The following is an 18,068-nucleotide window of genomic DNA, read 5'->3' as shown; positions in this document are numbered from 1 at the left end:
CAGAAAGGGTATAGGCCTAGGAAAGGCAAGAGGGAGGGAGAGGGGCCCTCTAGGGTGCTAGAGGAGGAGGGGCAGGGAAGGGGCAGACACCAAAGGAGAAGAGCCCACCCACCCCCCTCCCCAGGTCTCCCCTCCCCCAGCTCCTAGGAAGGAAATTAGGAGGCCACTGCAGATAGGTTTGGGTCATTTCCACATGCTTTATTCCAGCAATCAAAATAATTAAAAACATCTCAAATTATTATACACATACAAAATAGGTACAGAGTCTCTCGCTTCCTCCCACCCCTAGGGGGAAAAACTGCTTTGTGCTTTGGGAAATTGTGCTCTGAAACCCAGTGAGAGAAGATGCAGGACAGACTGAGAGAAAGGCCGTGAAAACGGGATGCAGCTCCAGAAGGGGAGAGGGTTTCAGAGGAGGGAGAGGTGGGGAGACAGAGGCAAGAGGCCTGAGGAGGTGAGAGGCGCCCAGGGGGATGAAGAGAGGGTGGCGAGTGAGTGACGCTGGAGGCGGCACTCTCTCCCACATTAAATAGCACCTTTAGAAAATTCACATGAGTCCCCATCCACAAGGAAAAAAAAAACAAAGAATAAAAAAAGACTTTGAACAAAAAGGAACATTTGCTGGCCTGAGGGGGGGGGGTGTTTCCACTTCCATAGCACCAGTGACTCCCTCCCCACCCCACCCCTTCACAGAGATGTAGCACCTTTGATATAAAACGAGGGCGCCCGTCCACCCTGCCCCCGTCCCGCCCCCCTGCAGTTGCCTCGGTGACACACAAAGACAAGAACGAGGTAGTCTTTCAGCAATGCAGTTACACAAGGAGCAGGGCAGTCTCTCCCACCCAGCCAGGTCGCGGGGGGATGTCGCGTTTCCCGAATCCGATGTTTCTGCTCTGTCTTGGCCCCTCCTGACTTTCCTCCAAACCTGGTGTTGAAGGGCCAGTGGTCCCCCTGGCATGCTCCCCTCAAAAAACAAAGAGGGGATGTTGCCGGGGCCACAGGGATGCCAGATGGTAAAGCTTCTTTGGCAGTCTGAGGACTCCAGGTCCCCCAGGGTTTGGGGGCTCTGGGTGAAGGGAGTGGGCTGGGAGTGTGGGGGCCACTTGGGTGTTTCGGCATTGCCTTTGGTTGCTGGGCAGACAATGCATTGTTTCCGGTGTCTTTTGGGGAGACTTAGATTTGGGGACCAGTGGAGGGGAAGCCCTAAGAAGGCATGGAGAAAGGAGCAGAAAGGGCAGTGCTGGGGTGTCATAAGCCCAACGGGCAGAAAAGGACTTACCCCCACGTGGGTCTTCAAGCAAGTGGACCAAGCTTCCTTTTTTTAAAAAGTTATTTATTTATTCTTTTTTTTTTTTTGGTAAGGTTGAATGCACTTTTGGTGTTTGGTCATGTTCAGTTGGTCAAAGATAAAAACTAAGTTTGAGAGATGAATGCAAAAGAAAAAAATATTTTCCAAAGTCCATGTGAAATTGTCTCCCATTTTTTGGCTTTTTGGGGGCTTCAGTTTGGGTTGTTTGTCTGTTTCCAGAGTCAGGGGCAAGTGGGTTGGGTGGGAGGGAGCCAGGCTGGGGTGGAAGGAGTTTACAGGAAGCAGACAGAGCCGATGTCGAAGCCGAATTCCTGGTCTGGGGCGCCAACGTCCAAGGGAGCCACATCGATGATGGGCAAGCGGGAGGTCTTGGTGGTTTTGTATTCGATCACTGTCTTGCCCCAGGCTCCGGTGTGACTCTGGGGTGAAGGGGAGACAATGGGAGAGGGGTGTCACCAAGTGGCAGTGAGGGGGTGGGGGGACAGGGCCTGCCGGGAAAGCCAAAGACCAGCACAGGGGCCCTGCTGGACTCACCGTGCAGCCATCGTAGGTGACGCTGTAGGTGAAGCGGCTGTTGCCCTCGGCCCGAATCTCGATCTCGTTGGAGCCCTGGAGGAGCAGGGCCTTCTTGAGGTTGCCGGTCTGCTGGTCCATGTAGGCCACGCTGTTCTTGCAGTGGTAGGTGATGTTCTGGGAGGCCTCGGTGGACATCAGGCGCAGGAAAGTCAGCTGGATGGCCACATCGGCAGGATCGGAGCCCTGGCCGCCGTACTCAAACTGTGGGGGTGGCAGAGCGAGCAGTGAATGGCTGTTTGAGCCCCCAGTTCTGGCCTCCCTCTCTGGACTCCTCCGAGGGCATCCCAGAGAACCCCACTTCCAGAGGTGGCATCCCCTGCCCCCCAGGCACCCTATGTCTGAGCCAGCATCAAGGCCCCCAGTCTCCTGTCTCCCAGCCCATCACACTTCGCAGAGGTCTGGTCCACCCAGGACCTACCGTCAGGCCCTTCTGAGCCCTGGGCCAACCCATCTCTGTTAAGACTGGCTACAAGGTCCAGCTCACGCACCTGGAATCCGCCGGTCATGCTCTCGCCGTACCAGACGTGCCTCTTGTCCTTGGGGTTCTTGCTGATGTACCAGTTCTTCTGGGCCACGCTGGGCTGAGTGGGGTACACACAGGTCTCACCGGTCTCCATGTTGCAGAAGACCTTAATGGCATCCAGGTTGCAGCCTTGGTTGGGGTCAATCCAGTATTCTCCTGGGGTGGGGCAAGGTAAGATGGCATCAGGGTATGTATGGGATGATGGCTCCTCAGGGCTTGGCCCCATCACGGCAGGAGAGGGAGGCACAGCTGGGTCGGCCCTCACCGCTCTTCCAGTCGGGGTGGCACATCTTGAGGTCACGGCAGGTGCGGGCGGGGTTCTTGCGGCTGCCCTCAGGGCTCCGGATGTTCTCGATCTGCTGGCTCAGGCTCTTGAGGGTGGTGTCCACCTCGAGGTCACGGTCACGGACCACGTTGGCATCATCAGCCCGGTAGTAGCGGCCACCATCGTGAGCCTTCTCTTGAGGTGGCTGGGGCAGGAAGCTCAAGTCGTAGCCGCCGCTGGGAGGACCGGGGGGACCAGGGGGTCCAGGAGGGCCGGGAGGACCCTGTGCAGAGAGGGAGGAGAGGGAGGATTACTGGGGCTCAGTGCTTTCAGGGCTGGGGGCCATGGGCAGGAAGGGATGAGAGTGGGGATTACTGGGGCTCAGTGCTTTCAGGGCTGGGGGCCATGGGCAGAGAGGGAGGAGAGGGAGGATTACTGGGGCTCAGTGCTTTCAGGGCTGGGGGCCATGGGCAGGAAGGGACAAGAGTGGGGATTACTGGGGCTTGGTGCTTTCAGGGCTGGGGGGCCATGGGCAGACAGGGTTGGGGGACTTACAGCAGGACCAGCATCACCAGTGCGACCTCGAGGCCCAGGGGGACCGATGGGGCCTGGGAGACCATTGAGTCCATCTTTGCCAGGAGTACCAGCAGAGCCAGGGGGACCCTGCAGGGAGGAAGCTGGTTGGAGAAAGCCTTCCAGAAAGCAGGGGTCCACTCCAGCTCTGACAGAGAAGCCCGTCTCCCACTTTGCTTGGCTCAGACTCCCCAGCCTTCTTACGGCTTATTCCCACGGAAACTTTGTGGGAGGAAGTGGGGAGGGAGAGGCCAAAGGCCGCATAAGGTTGTCCACAGACCCCATTCCTTTCTTTCCTCCCCTGCTCCAGACCCTTCTCCAGAGAGGCGAGGGGCCCAGGAAGAACAGATAAACAGATGACTCACGCGGGGACCAGCAGGACCAGAGGCTCCGGAAGGACCTTGCTCACCAGGAGAGCCCTGTAGGAGCGATGGGAAGGCAGTTCAGGCCAAGCGTAGGTCAGAGGCGGCCAGCAACGGCCCCCTGCCACCAACCACGTCACGCTGGAAGCCTAGCCCCAGGGTGTCCATAGGCTGAGACCCCTCCCACGACCCCTCTTTGTGCACTCTTCACCCTCCTAGAAGCTACTTGGAAATGCCCACTGGTCTTCAGACCCCAGTTCCCACTAGCGAGGAGAAGGAAACTAAGGTAAAGTGTCCTCCTCATCACACAGCAGAGCTTGGGGAGATGATGAAAGAAGACGCAATGTCAGCTCGGGGCTGGGGAGGGGCTGAGCATACTCACGGGAGGGCCAGGGGGACCCTGGAGACCGGAGAAGCCACGGTGACCCTTGATGCCTCTGTCGCCCTGTTCGCCTGTCTCACCCTTGTCACCACGGGGGCCTTGGGGTCCCTAGAAGAGAGACAAGGACAGGCCATCAGGTCTAAGTTCTGTTAGCACTGAGGGGGGTATAGTCCCCACCTGGACAAGGGTTCTGAGGATGATGTAAGGGCCAGAGCAGGGCACTTACAGCGGGGCCACGGGCACCAACGGGGCCAATGGGACCAGCAGGACCAGCAGGACCCTAGGGAGAGCAAAGAGAGGATTAGATCCTGGTTGGAGGAGCTCGGCTCAGGGCTGGAACAGCCTGAGCTACAGATGAAATCTCCCCTTGGCCAAATCCCTTCACATCTGTTCCTGCCACATCCATCCCTCCTTACCCCAGGTGAATCTTCAAGCAGATTTAGGCTTTGTGTAAGCTGGGGCGAGCACCTGGGAACAAACCCCCTTCCTTGGGGGAAGCAGGGTACTAGCTGGGGAGGGGCCTTGAGGCTGAGCTGTGGCTCAACTTTTTTTTTCTTCCTAATAAACATTCCAAACTGAGTTTGGAGCAGAGGAAAGTTTACAGCAGGGCCAAGCAAAGAGAATGGTGAGGAGGGTTCAGGTTCAAAAAATCCAAACTCCTATGGCTCAGTTTTTTGCAAGTCCTCCTCTCTTCCCCTGCCTAGGTGAAGTCAAGTGTCCACCTGCAGATCCCCCGGCAGGTCTGGAGAGTCCCTGGCCTGAGCAGAAGCAGCAAGCCAGGCCCAGCGACTTACAGTCTCACCACGATCACCACTCTTGCCAGCAGGCCCGACAGGGCCAGGGGCACCGGGAGCACCAGGAGCACCAGGAGGTCCAGCAGGGCCAGTCTCACCACGGTCACCCTGAGAAGAGAGAGGGAAATCCAGTGAGCCGCAGCTGAAGCGGCCCCGTAGGAGTGGCTGTGGGGCTATGGTCCTGGGGCAGCCGTCTCACCTTGGCGCCAGGAGCACCATCTCGTCCAGGGGATCCTTCAGCACCAGGAGCTCCCTGCGGGGGGGCGGGGAGGTGAACATCAGCCAAGGAAAGGGAGCCTCAGGCCAAGGCCCAAAGGGCCACAGTGATGGCACTGGTGTGGGGCTGGCAACCACGTACCTCACGTCCAGACTCGCCAGGGGGTCCAGCCAATCCAGGGGGGCCCATGGGACCAGGGGGGCCACGTTCACCACTTGCTCCAGAAGGACCTTGTTTGCCGGGTTCACCCTGAAGGAGAAGAAAGAGTCAGGCCAGAGATGGGGTGGGAGAGGGCCTGATGGTCCCCCACATTTGCCCTTGCTGACCATACCACCCCCATCCTGCACCCTCCAAATCCTGCAATGGTCCTGCCCCAAGGTAAGGGGGCACTCACAGAGGGGCCAGGAAGACCAGGGAAGCCTCTTTCTCCTCTCTGACCGGGCAGGCCGACCACACCACGCTGTCCAGCAATACCCTGAGGTCCAGGAGTGCCAGGAGCGCCCTGTGGTGGGGGTGCAGACAGGGGTGAGATGACTCCCAATGGCCAGGGACGACACCCCCCAACTCTGGACCCCTCTGGAGGGGTCACTTACAGCAGGTCCGTCAGCACCAGGGGCTCCTTTCTCACCAGCGGGGCCAGGGGGACCAGGGGGACCGACTTCACCGGGACGCCCAGCGGGGCCAGTCTCACCACGGGGGCCTTTGCTGCCTTCTTTGCCAGCAGGGCCAGGAGGGCCAGGGGGTCCAGCATTTCCCTGGATGGGGAGAATTGCAACTGTCAGAGTCCAGCAGATTCTGGAGCATTCCTGAGGCCTCAGTCAGGCCCACCACACTCTTGACAGCCTGTGTCCCACACGTTCCCAGACCAGTGGAGTCTCCACCACGGACACTTACAGAGGGGCCAGGGGGACCGACTCGGCCAGCAGCACCTGGGAAACCAGTAGCACCCTGAAGAAGAGGACAAAGAAGTGATCAGAGGGAGAACAGCCCCTCACCTGGCCCAGCTGCCCCACCTCCAAACGCTGCCTGGGGGAAGCTTCAGCGGAGAGGCAGAGTGGGTACTCACAGGGGGACCAGCGCTGCCGCGAGCACCTTTGGGTCCAGGAGCACCAACGTTACCCTGGAGGAGAACACAGAGGCATCAAGGCTGGGCCGATCCTGGGTCCAGCCTGCTGGCAGCTTGGGCTTAAACAGTGAGATACTCACAATGGGGCCAGGGGGTCCAGCAGGTCCAGCAGGCCCAGGGGGGCCAGCGTCACCTTTAGCACCAGCATCACCAGGTTCGCCTTTAGCACCAGGTTGGCCATCAGCACCCTGGGGGAGGAGGGAGCGTGGTGAGTGGAGGAGAGGTCTGTGCTCACCCAGGAAGTCAGCCTAGGGGGCACCGGAACTCCAGGCAGGAAGACGCTTTCAATGGGAGACAATCTCCCGTCCACCCGCCTCTAAACCTGGCCATTGCCTCTGTCCTCATCCAATCACCCAAGGCCCCAGGTCCTAGTCGGGGATGGAAGATAACAAGGATCTTGGTACTCACAGGGGGGCCAGCGAAGCCAGCAGGGCCGGGGGGACCAGGCTCACCACGGTCACCCTAGAAGAGAAGGAGGGAAATTGGGAGAGGCCCTGATTTGGGGGAAGGCAGGTGGGGATGGACAGGAGGGTGGGGAGGAGGGCTTGAGGAGCACTGCCCAGGGACCAGAGCAAGTGGGAGCTAAGGTGAGAAGGGACAGAAAGAGAGCTGGGGGGCACATGGAGAGAACGGGTACAGGGCCAGGTACGGGGCCTTAACCAGGTCTTCTGTACTTACGGGGGCGCCACGAGCTCCAGTGGGACCGGCTGGGCCGCTAGGACCAGTTTCACCCTGAAACGAAGAGACAAGAGGCTCAGGATCAGGGTGCCACGCTGAATACTCCTGCCTGATGACCCCAGGAGAGTCCTCCTCCCTCCTGGTCACCCCACCGTTGGGTTGCCAGGTTGGAGTGGCAGGAGATGCCTCCCCAGCAGAGCCGTGCCCAGGCTCACAAGGGAAGCTGTGTGTTAGGGAAGAAGGTGAGAAGGGGGCCATCTCACCTTGTCACCAGGGGCACCAGCGGGGCCAGGAGGACCGATGGGACCAGTCAGACCACGGACGCCATCTTTGCCAGGAGCACCATCAGCACCTTTGGGACCAGCATCCCCCTAAAGACACAGGAAAGCCTGAGACTTCTGGCGTGGAGCAAGGAGGTGACCTTCAGCATCCTGCTTGTGTCTGGGACCCCTCCCCAGCTTATGTTTGCCCTGCCCCGACATGTGCAAAGAACATAAGAACTTTCAGGGGAAAGACGCCTGTGTGGGGATTCCCAGGAAAGACCTGGGTTCCATCCCTGGGTCAGCGAGATCCCCTGGAGAAGGAAACGGCAACCCACTCCAGTACTCTTGCCTGGGAAATCCCATGGATAGAGGAGCCTGGTGAGCTACAGTCCAGGGGTTGGAAAGAGTTGGACACGACTGAGCGACTAACACTTTAGGCTAAGAAGCTCCCACATAAGGGATCCCTAGTCTAGGAGGCACCCACTCCTGCTTGTCGCCATGGTAACACATGGGAAGGGCAGGGCCTGAACTATAGGTAGATGATAACCAAGAGGCCAGAGAAGGAGGATTAAGAAGAGGAAAACACCCGAGGGAGCAGAAAGAAAGATGCTGAGGGATTCAAAGCAGAGAGAGATGGGAACTACACAAGGCTCGAGGGAGGGGGAGTTCCACTTACTCTGTCACCCTTAGGGCCTGGAAGGCCAGCTGCACCTCGTTCACCAGGCATTCCTTGAAGGCCAGGGGCACCCTGGCTACCGGGGGCTCCAGGGGCACCAGCATCACCCTATGTGACAACCGATAAGACTGGAGTGAGACTTGGGATCTCAGAACTAGGTCTAGGTCACAACTTTGAGCCTCGTCTTAATTCCTCCCAGGCTTGGTCCTGAGGCCAAAGACAGGCACTAGCTAAGAGAAGAGGCTCACAGCCCAGAACTTCAGGCTGCACATGGACCCTACCCTAGTCTTGTCCCTCCACCCCTCCCCAACATCTAGCTGGCTTTGGTCCCAGCCAGGCGGCCCCCACCACTAGAAGGGTGAGACCTGGTCCCCATGCTGCCCTTACCTTAGCGCCATCGTTGCCAGGGGCACCATTGGCCCCACGGGGACCTGCAGGACCGGGCGGCCCTTGCACACCACGCTCGCCGGGGAAACCTCTCTCGCCCTGGAAGGGAAGGACAGGGTGTGTGATGGTGGCTCCAGAAAGAGGCCCAGGTGCAGGGCATCTCTGTGATGCAAGAAGAGGCTCTACTTACTCTTGCTCCAGAGGGGCCGGGGGCACCAAGGTCTCCAGGAACACCCTGAGGGGGAGCAAGGGAGACAGTGAGCAAAACCCACCTTGGCCCTCCCCACTAGAAAACATTCTTGCCCACCTGGGAGCTAGCCCTTAGAGTCTGTGATTAGAGACCAACCCCTTCTGAGCACTGAACTGGGATTATCCTTCCTCGGGATGTGTCACCTTTCCTGAACTTGAGGTTGAAGGAAAGCCAGAGTATTCCAGCAGCTCTAAAAAGAAGTCATCTAGACCCGCAGCCATGCAGCTCCCTCCCAATCCTAGCATGCAGGGGTGCAGCTCTGTGCTCCCCTCTGTGTGGCGTCCTTCACGATGGGAAGCCCTTCCTCAAGTCTAACCTTGCTCCCTCTAGCTGACGGCTGTGTGCTTAGCTAGGAGGGCTGGATTCTCCCTCTGTGTTGCCTGCACTCCCCGTCTCTTCAGCCAGCTGTTACACCTTACCTGTTCACCAGGTTTGCCTGCTTCACCAGGAGGACCAGCAGGGCCGGGGAGACCCTGTGGGTGGGAAATGGGGGAGGGAAGCATGGGCTTAGAATCTGGAAGAAGTGTTCCTCACACCCCTCTCCCAATACCCTGACAGCGTGAGACCTCACCTGGAATCCAGGGGAGCCAGCAGGGCCTTGTTCGCCTCTCTCACCAGCGGGGCCCTGCATGGAGGGAATGCTGTGCTCATGGAAGGCCCAGAGAAGGGGGCAGGGGACTGGCACCCCTTTTCTGTCCTACAGTGCCCCCCTTCCTAGGCCTCCCTGTCAGGGACACTCACAGCAGGTCCTGGGGGTCCCTGAGCTCCAGCTTCTCCGTCTTTGCCAGCAGGACCCTGGGGAAAGAGTTAAAAAGGGGTTAGAGTGGTGAGGTGGGTGGGCAGCTGAGGAAGACAGCACAGGTAAGGGGCTTGGAGCTGGGGGTCCTGATGCCCTAGGAATGGGCTGGAGTCTCATATCCCTTCTGCAGGATATAGGGATGGGACATGGGCAGGAAAGTGACAGGAACCAAAAGGAGATACTTACAACAGCGCCAGGGGGTCCAGGAACACCTCGCTCTCCAGCTTTTCCAGGCTCTCCCTGGGGAAAAAGAGGTAGGGTTGAGGGAGTTGAAGTGGGCAACCAGGCCTCCTGGGTCCCTCCTGTTTACTTTGAGTGGCATTTTTAAGGAGCTGTTTCATCTATCAGCTCTGGCCCCTGAGGAAGGCCTCTGTTGGCTTCGACTGCTCCATCTTTTGGCCTCTCCCTGAGCCCTGTCCTCCCAGACGACATGCCCCTTAGGCTCCTCTCTCATCCATTTCCTTTTCTTCTCCCCATCATATGCCTGCAGACACCTGAGCTTTGAAGGGCTTTCATTCCTTTGAAATCTCCTTTTGAGCCTCAAAGAACTCACCAAGATCTGGGGATGACTATCATGAAAAAGGCTCATCCTATCCCCAAGTGTGTGTGGGGTGGGGAGCGGGCAACAATACTTATTTCCAGGGATAGAGCAATGGTAGTGAAGCCAAGGAGAGGTCCCTCATTTTATGGAGTAGGGAAACTGAGGCCCAGAGGGGGGCAGCAAGTGGCCCGAGGCCACATAGCAAGTCAGTGGCAGAGCTGGGCCCAGACCCTGGACTCTTCCCCCCACACCTACCCTGGCCTCAAGCGTGTATGTCCTTGTAACACAACTCCCTGAATACTTACAGCAGCACCTTTAGGTCCAGGGAAACCCATCACGCCAGCCTGACCACGGGCACCGGGAGGGCCTGGGGGTCCAGGGCGGCCATCTTGACCAGCGGGACCCTGAGGATGGAAGGGACACGAGCAGAGGTGAGGGCAGAGGGCGAGAGGTCAGGAGGCAGACAGGGGCCTGGAGGAGGGATACTTACAGGGGGGCCAGTTTTGCCATCAGGACCCGGGCTGCCAGGGCTTCCAGTCAGACCCTGAGGGGGAGGCAGACAGGTGTGAGTGGAGTGGAGGATACAGGTGATGGGAGAGGGGCGGTAGGAAGGTGTAGGCCGGGAGGAGGACATTCCAGAAGGCGGACCTGTGGTCCTGCTCCAGAGCCCACACAGGATGGGCAGGGTCCCGGGCCACTAACAGACAACAACAAATTCGCTGGCAGAGCGCTGGAGTCTCACCTTGGCACCAGGCAGACCAGCTTCACCGGGGCGGCCAGCTTCACCAGGAGACCCCTTGGGGCCAGCAGGGCCAGGAGCACCGCGCTCACCAGCAGGACCCTAGTTGGGAGAGTCACAGCAATAATTAGGGTTTCAAGTCTGGGCCACTTCATCATGGGCTGGCATCCACCTCCTCCTCCTGGGCCATGGGGCTGGGTGCTTTGAGGGGCGCTGGTGGTGGTGAGAAGGTCAAGGTGAGCTGAGTGTGACGAGGTCAGCAGCCCCCGTGTGGGTGCTAACGGACTGGGCGGTGGGGCTGGGAGGGGCCGATTACATCCGGGAGAGGAAGGTGATGACCAGGGAGCAGCAGGGTCAGCCCCCCAGTCGTGATGAGAGGTTTACCTTGGGGCCAGCAACACCGTCAGAGCCAGGGAAGCCACGGCTTCCAGGTCCGCCCTGGGGGAGGAGAGGAGGTCAGCGAGCTCAGACACGTGGGCACCAGGTCGGCACTGGGGTGAAGAAGGGGGCACTTACACGCTCGCCAGGGGGTCCAGGCAGGCCAGCAGGTCCAGGTTCACCTCGGGCTCCTCGCTTTCCTTCTTCCCCAGCGGGGCCAGGGGGGCCTTGAATACCAGTGGGACCCTGGAGAGGGCAGAGAGGAGGGCGCAGCTTACAGTGAGGGGCTGTCCTGGTGCCAGCTTCAGAGTTGTCTGGAGGCTGGGTCTCCAGCACCGGGGGTTCCGCTTCCTCCCTGGACCACCCCCCAGGGGCTTCTGGGGCAGACTAGACGGAGCTGCGAGAGGACTTACGGGTTCTCCCTTGGCACCAGTGTCTCCTTTGCTGCCAGGAGCGCCGGGTTCACCCTGAGTAGGGGGAGAAGATGAGTGGAGAATGGGTATAGTGCTCAGCTGGCCTGGCCCATCATGCTTCCCAGACAAGGGCCTCAGATCAACATAGGAGGTGGGACAAAAGAGAGAGAGTGGTACTTACGCTGTTACCCTTGGGACCAGGGGGGCCACTGGGGCCCTGGGGTCCAGAGGGGCCTCGGGCACCAGGGAAGCCAGGAGCACCAGCAATACCAGGAGCGCCCTGGGGGAGGCAGAACAAATTGAGCCCAGGAGTGGAGGGCACAGGGCAGGTGGAAAGTGGGTACCAGGGGTGGCTCTGAAACCTGCAGGATACTTACATTGGCACCTTTAGCACCAGGCTGTCCATCAGCACCAGGGTTGCCCTGTGACAGAGAGAGAGGTGGGTGAGTGAAAGGCAAGGACTCTGAGTTAGGGAGGAGCATGGGAGCACTGAGGAAGTGATACTTACAGCAGGGCCAGCAGCACCAGCAGGGCCAGGGGGGCCAGGCTCACCACGTACACCCTGGGGACCTTCAGAACCTCGGGGTCCTTGGGGACCAGCTTCACCCTGGATTGGAAGAAAGGATATGTCAGAAGTCACCCTGGGAACCCAACCTCACCTCCAGATGGCAAGGGGTGAAGGGCCAGGACAGGAGACCAAGAGGCATGACTCAAGATGAGAGAAGAGACCCCCCCAAGACAAAGATGCTGGGGACTAGGCTTCTCTCTTGATTCTGGGCCCTTCAGGTTTCGGGAGCAAAGAAATGCCCACCCCTTGGCCCATGGGAGCTCTGCTCATTGGAGGGTGGGGGTCTCACCTTAGCACCCACAGCACCAGGGAAACCAGGAGGACCAGCGGGGCCAGTGGGACCCTGTGAATAAAAGGGCAGTGTTAGCAAGAAGGAAGATGGCAGCTGCAAGTCACAGCCTGGGACAGAAGAGGTCCTGGGGTTGAGACCTGGCCCTGATGTCAGCCACAAGAGCTGACACTGAGGCCCCGCCCCAGTCCCAGGCACCGAAGTCTAAAGGCTGTACTCACAGGGGGGCCAGCAGCACCAGTAGCACCATCATTTCCTCTAGCACCCTGCAGAAGAGCAGAAGTCCCGGTTACACTCACTGAGCGCTGCTCGGTCCCTTAGCTCCTAAGGAGCGCTTTCCAGAGCTCTGGGTTCCCCAAAGGGCTGGTACTTACAGCAGGGCCAGGGGCTCCAGGGCGACCTCTCTCACCAGGCAGACCACGGGGGCCCTGGTAACAAAACCAAGAGAAGCCAAGTGAGATGGAAGACACCCCCTTCTCCCCAAGCCCCCATCTTGCTCCTACAGCCTGCTCCCTCCCTTCCTTCCAGAACTGGACACACTCACCATCTGACCAGGAGCTCCATTTTCACCAGGGCTACCAGGCTCACCCTACAGAGCAGAGAATGGAGTAAGGAATCTGTTCTAGGTGGGACTGTGGAGGAGGTGAATGACCGTGACCGTCACACAGCATCTTACCTTGGGGCCAGCAGGACCAGCATCTCCCTTGGCACCATCCAAACCACTGAAACCCTAAGAGAGGAGGGAGGGCCAGCGTGAGACCCTGTCCAGCGTGAGACCCTATGGAGACTGTCGACCACCCTGACACTCGCTCAGCCCAGAGAAGGAGCCTCAGGAGGTCATCAAATCTACCCCCTGTGTCTGAGCTAGACTAAACCCCAACTGATCCAAGATCTCCCTCCCTCCCTTTATTGGGATTTCTTTCCCAACAAAGGGAAGTTCTCTTGGACATTTACTCTCTGTCCCTTGGAACTTCTTATGTAGCTACCACCCACCGTGATGCATGCCAGGGTCCTCTGGGGAAAGGACTAGAATATGACACTGGGACTTTGGGAACTTAGATGATACAAAGGAGACTCACTCTGTGTCCCTTCATTCCAGGGAGGCCAGCTGTTCCAGGCAATCCCCGAGCACCCTGGAGAGGAACGCAAAAGACAAAGGCAGGCCATTAGAAGACTCCACTGTGGACACAGCTCCCAAAGGAAGCCCCAGTGCAGCAAGGCTGGAGGCAGCCACACCATCCTGCTCACCTGAGGTCCGGGAGGCCCGCGCTCACCAGGACGACCAGGCTTTCCAGCTTCACCCTGAGAGAAAAAGAAAAGGCCATCATGCCCATGCCCCCAGAGTTGGAAAAGAATGGGAGGCTTGGGTTTTCTTGGGATTGTTGAAAGTCAGGCTTCGGGACCCCAAATCCTATCTCAGTTTAAATGTACTGTGAAACACTCGATTGGTGAATTTTGCCTCCCTCCAAAGAATTTCTGTTTATTTCTGTCACCAGCATCTTAATCTCACCACATGGAGTGAAAACCTGAGGTTACACCGAGGGAAGCCGCTCATGTCAAGGACAGAGTTGGAGACTGCTTAAGGTGACTGAGGTGAAGGGAGGGACAGCTATGTCTGTTAGGAAGACGGGGAAACATCCCAGGTAGCTCCCTATTCAAGGGCAGTCCCATACGTCAGGGAGAACATGTCCGTCTTTCTCTGGGTGTCACTCCCAAAGGTGGTGGAGGAACTAGGGTAGAGATTGCAGGAGCCTACCCATGGACAGGTGGTGGGGGTCAGATGGTGTCTCCTCACCAGGGCTACTTACATCATCTCCGTTCTTGCCAGGGGGGCCAGGGGGACCACGGGGACCCATGGGACCCTAGAGGTGACAGGAAGAGAGGATGTTAGAATGACCAGGATAAGGAGAATAGAAGGGAAGGCTAGGATTGGAAGAAGGAGGTAACAAAGACTCCAGATGGTGGTCCTTCAATAGGAGAATCCATATATTTGTAGAGGGGGTGTATATTTGCATAGAGAATGCAAATCAGGGGTCACTTACTGAGGCTCCGGGCTCGCCAGGCTCACCAGGGGGGCCTTGGAAACCTTGGGGACCCTGGAGGACAAGAAGAGAGGGGTAGGGTTAGAAGGACAGGTCCTTGCCAACATGTCCTCCATCTCATCAAGAGATCTCTGAGTACTTTCCTTGCCCTCATGCCAATCCTCCCTCTAAAGCCCAAAGGGGTGTAAACATCCTGGATACTCACAGGTGCGCCAGGGGGGCCAGGGAGACCACGAGGACCAGAAGGACCCTATGGAAGGAAAAGACAGGGAGGCCAGAGTGAAGCCTCGGTAGGAAAGTTTATCTCCCATGGTTCCTGTTCGGCCCACCCAGCTGCCTCATGTTCTGTCTGGATATTGAGGTCCCAAAAGTCATCTGGACCTCCCAAGTTATCTAAGTCACCCTATGCGCCCCCACCACCCCCACCACTGGCCCGTCTGCTCTTTTTCTGCCCTCTACATCTTCTGCTGATGTCTCACCATGGGACCAGGCACAGAAATTCCTGTTGATTTCTCATCATAGCCGTAAGACAACTGGGGAGCAAAGTTCTGGAAGAGAGAGTGCATGAGAAAACAGGGTCAGGGCAGTGAGTTGAAAGGCAGAAGATATCACCAGTTATGGGACACAATGATATCACATTCTCTATGCAGTACAGCTACACGACCTGTGGCACAGTCTTGCCCAAAACGTATCATTGGAATCTAATCAGGAAGACACACCCAACAGACCCAATTTAAGAGACAGTCTACAAAACAACTGGCTCTTGCAAAACAGTTCAGTGTCATGAAAGACAAGGAAAGCCTGAGGAATGTTCCAGGTGAAAGGAAACTAAAGAGACATGATAATTAAAATGTAATTCATAACCCTGGATTGGATCTTGAACCAGGGGGTAAAAATGGTGTAAAGGACACTATGGAGAACACTGGTGAGGTTTGAATATGGACTGCATATTAGATAACAGTATCACATCAACGTTAAATTTCTAAAATGTACTCATTATGTAATGCTCATGTAAGAGAATGTTTTAGCTCTTAGAAAATACACACTAAAGTATTTAGGAGCAAAGGGACACAATACCAGCAAATTACTCTCAGATGGTTCAGAGAAAACCCCCCCGATAATTTTACATATACATGGAGATCGATAAAGCAAATGTGACAAATTGCGAACGATATATGAAAGTTCTTTGCATTATTCTTGTAACTCTTCTCCCCCTTTTCCCCTATGAGTTTGACATTATTTCAAAAAAACAAAGTAGGCCATCTGCCAAAACAAAACAAAACCCAGCAAACGAAAACAGCGGCGGGAGCAGGAGTAGGGGGGTGGGGGTGGGGTGGGGCAGGGCTGGCTCCTAAGGCCTTCCACAGAAGCCTCGACTCTCCACTTACTCCTCCGAGGCCAGGGGGTCCGGGAGGTCCGGGGGGTCCAGGGGGTCCGGGAAGTCCAGGTTGTCCAGGGATGCCATCTCGGCCAGGGGGGCCGGCGGGTCCCTGCGGCGGGAAAGGGCAGGCCTGGTGAGCGCAGGCCGGGAGCCATGCCCACTCACCGCCCCCGACAGCCGCGAGAGGGCGCCGCTTACCCTTGGGCCTCGGGGGCCAGTGTCTCCTTTGGGTCCCTGTGGGGTTGCAGGAGAGGAAACAAAAGGAACCGGGTTAGAGAAGACCCGTGAAGAGTCCTGGGGGGCGGGGTGTGGCTAGAGTCGACGGCAAAGGGGCAGAGGATTACCTCGACTCCAGTGGTTTCTTGGTCCGTGGTTGATTCTGGGGGCGGGGGGGGGGGGGGAGACAGGACTTAGAGGCAAGGTTTGCTCCAGGTGCTCCCAGAGACAGAGGCCTCCCCTGACAGAGGCTAAGGAGCGTCCCCCCTTATATCCCCCAGCCCCCGCCCGCCCCGGCCCAGGCCCCGAGCTATACCCTGGCCTTCGGGGCAGACGGGGCAGCATTCGTCCGTGGGGACTTTGGCGTTAGGACAGTCCTTAAGTTCGTCGCAGATCACGTCATCGCACAGCACGTTGCCGTTGTCGCAGACACAGATCTGGCAGGGCACGGGTTTCCACACGTCTCGGTCATGGTACCTGAGGCCGTTCTGTACGCAGGTGACTGGTGGGACTGGGGCAAGACGGGGAGATGGGGGCTGTCAGCGGCGCGCGAGGCCCCCACCCCGGGGCTCCAGGTACCCCAACCCCACCGTCCCTTCCCTTCGGTCTTAGAGGCACATTTAGATTTTCCATTTCCCGCCTTTCCATTTTCTGTCCTTTTGTTTTTCCTTCCCCCGAATCCTTAAACGCTCATCTGCTCCTCATCAGAGCCAGTGACAGCGCCGAGGCGCCTGGCCAGGACAGCTATAACTCTTTCCAGTTCTCAGGAATTTAAACAAAGCTTTAGGCCGGGGTCGCTTCCAACTGTAACCTCAGCCCATTGGCGCTGAAGCCAAGCGAAATAAAAAGCCATTGGGTGGGGGTGGGGGCGGGGACGGGGGGATGGAGGAGTGGGAAGAGAGGCGCCCCATCCCGAGGGCAGGCTTGCGGGGCGTGACCTTGGTTGGAGACCTCAGAGGAAAATGGGAGGAGAGATGGGAGGTTCAACCCAGATTCCGCCCCATTCCCGGGGCAGGTGGGATGGCGTGGGCGGGGCTAAGAGGATGGGGTGGGGCTGATTGGCGTGGGATCCCGCCCAGAGACCTGAAATGTACGGTAAAAATAGGGTACGCCCCAACTCCGGCGCCCAGACATCTCAAAAGGCCTAGCTCAGGGACAACCCCCGTTTCCCAAAGCCAGCCAGTGCTCCGGGTCACTTCTTAGTCAAAGAACCAGAAAGTCCGCAACAGTAAGTGGTTAGTTAACCACGCCCACCGCAATCTTCTACCGAGACGGCCACTAGGGCGACACTAAGCAATTTCCCCAAACTAGCTATTTCTTTTAGAGACAGGGGCTATCCCATCTCCAGCTTTATTTTCCAGATCTAGAGGTGGGGTCCACACCCAGCAACCATCCCGGTCTTCCCGCTCCAGCTCCTGCGCGGGGAAGCGCTGGATAAGGACGCGCACTGCCCAGAGTAGATCAGCAGAGGGCGCAAAGACCCTACGTGGCCAAGTCCGCGCCAAAGTTTCTCATCATTCAACCCGCCCACTCTCTGCGCCCCCTCCCCCCTCAGTCCAAGACCTCCGTGGCCCCAGGAACACTGCTAGCCCGCAGAGAGGGCCAACAGTCTTTCCTGATGAATCATCCCATAGCCTTCCTGATCACTGTTACATCTTGGACTCCAATTTCCCAACTCGGCGCCTCCATCCCATCTTCGACGTAGTTTCCCCCAAACCGGTGCCCAGACCCTATTTCTCCCGCTGTACTTCACAGTGCGCGCTCAGAACTCCTCCTGCGCCAATTCTTGCCGTGCAGCATCCTCCCCTCTTACTCCTGGGGGGCCTTCATCAACACCCCGTCGCAGAGAGGGCACCGACCAAGAGCCCTCACCATCTTCCTTCCATCCCTGAGCCTCCGGAGCATCCCGAGCCTCAGTTTAAGTCGCAGACCCCCGGGACCGAGCGCAGGGCAGGAGCGCAAGCAGCCCTACACTCCCAAGAGTTTGGGACTTACTGTCTTCTTCTTGGCCTTCTTCCTGGCCCTCCTCTTGGCCGTGCGTCAGGAGGGCGGTGGCCGCTAAGAGGAGCAGGAGCCGGAGGTCCACAAAGCTGAACATGTCTAGACCCTAGACATGTAGACTCTTTGCGGCTGGGGTGGGGGTTAGCGTCCGCTCATGCGTGGCCTCACACTCCGCGTGCCTCCTGCTCCGACCCCGAGGAGAAACTCCCGTCTGCTCCGACCACCGGCCCGGGCCCCTTTTATACCATCCTGATGGAGCGCGGGGAGGAACCCTGCCCCCGGGAGAGGGGGAGCCGGCTGCCCGTCCCCCAGCCAATCAG

General features: G+C 58.1%; 1 protein-coding gene across 3 annotated transcripts; it reads right to left on the bottom strand.

The window, feature by feature from the left end:
- COL1A1 (collagen type I alpha 1 chain) lies at positions 178-17,982 on the bottom strand. Of its 3 annotated transcripts, XM_018064893.1 has the most exons (51): positions 17,743-17,982; positions 16,064-16,258; positions 15,876-15,910; positions 15,730-15,765; positions 15,539-15,640; positions 14,630-14,698; positions 14,356-14,400; positions 14,151-14,204; positions 13,917-13,970; positions 13,357-13,410; positions 13,188-13,241; positions 12,785-12,838; positions 12,653-12,697; positions 12,483-12,536; positions 12,330-12,374; positions 12,109-12,162; positions 11,760-11,858; positions 11,629-11,673; positions 11,433-11,531; positions 11,252-11,305; positions 10,977-11,084; positions 10,845-10,898; positions 10,464-10,562; positions 10,212-10,265; positions 10,027-10,125; positions 9,367-9,420; positions 9,123-9,176; positions 8,953-9,006; positions 8,801-8,854; positions 8,322-8,366; positions 8,132-8,230; positions 7,745-7,852; positions 7,069-7,176; positions 6,806-6,859; positions 6,536-6,589; positions 6,208-6,315; positions 6,068-6,121; positions 5,896-5,949; positions 5,595-5,756; positions 5,396-5,503; positions 5,143-5,250; positions 4,984-5,037; positions 4,785-4,892; positions 4,217-4,270; positions 3,991-4,098; positions 3,612-3,665; positions 3,229-3,336; positions 2,674-2,956; positions 2,374-2,564; positions 1,844-2,086; positions 178-1,728 (listed from the first exon to the last, which is right to left on the bottom strand). In XM_018064893.1, exons 1-51 carry the CDS (start codon positions 17,843-17,845, stop codon positions 1,582-1,584), a joined length of 4,392 nt encoding a protein of 1,463 aa, XP_017920382.1. In that variant the 5' UTR covers positions 17,846-17,982; the 3' UTR covers positions 178-1,581. The 3 variants fall into 3 exon arrangements, with proteins under 3 accessions (XP_017920382.1, XP_017920384.1, XP_017920383.1); XM_018064895.1 differs by lacking the exons at positions 5,396-5,503; positions 5,595-5,756; XM_018064894.1 differs by lacking the exons at positions 11,760-11,858; positions 12,109-12,162; positions 12,330-12,374.

Source organism: Capra hircus, chromosome 19 (assembly GCF_001704415.2).
Source record: "Capra hircus breed San Clemente chromosome 19, ASM170441v1, whole genome shotgun sequence".
NCBI classification, from domain to species: domain Eukaryota; kingdom Metazoa; phylum Chordata; class Mammalia; order Artiodactyla; family Bovidae; genus Capra; species Capra hircus.
Note: the sequence above shows the minus strand (reverse complement) of the source record. Positions and strands in the feature narration are given on the sequence as shown.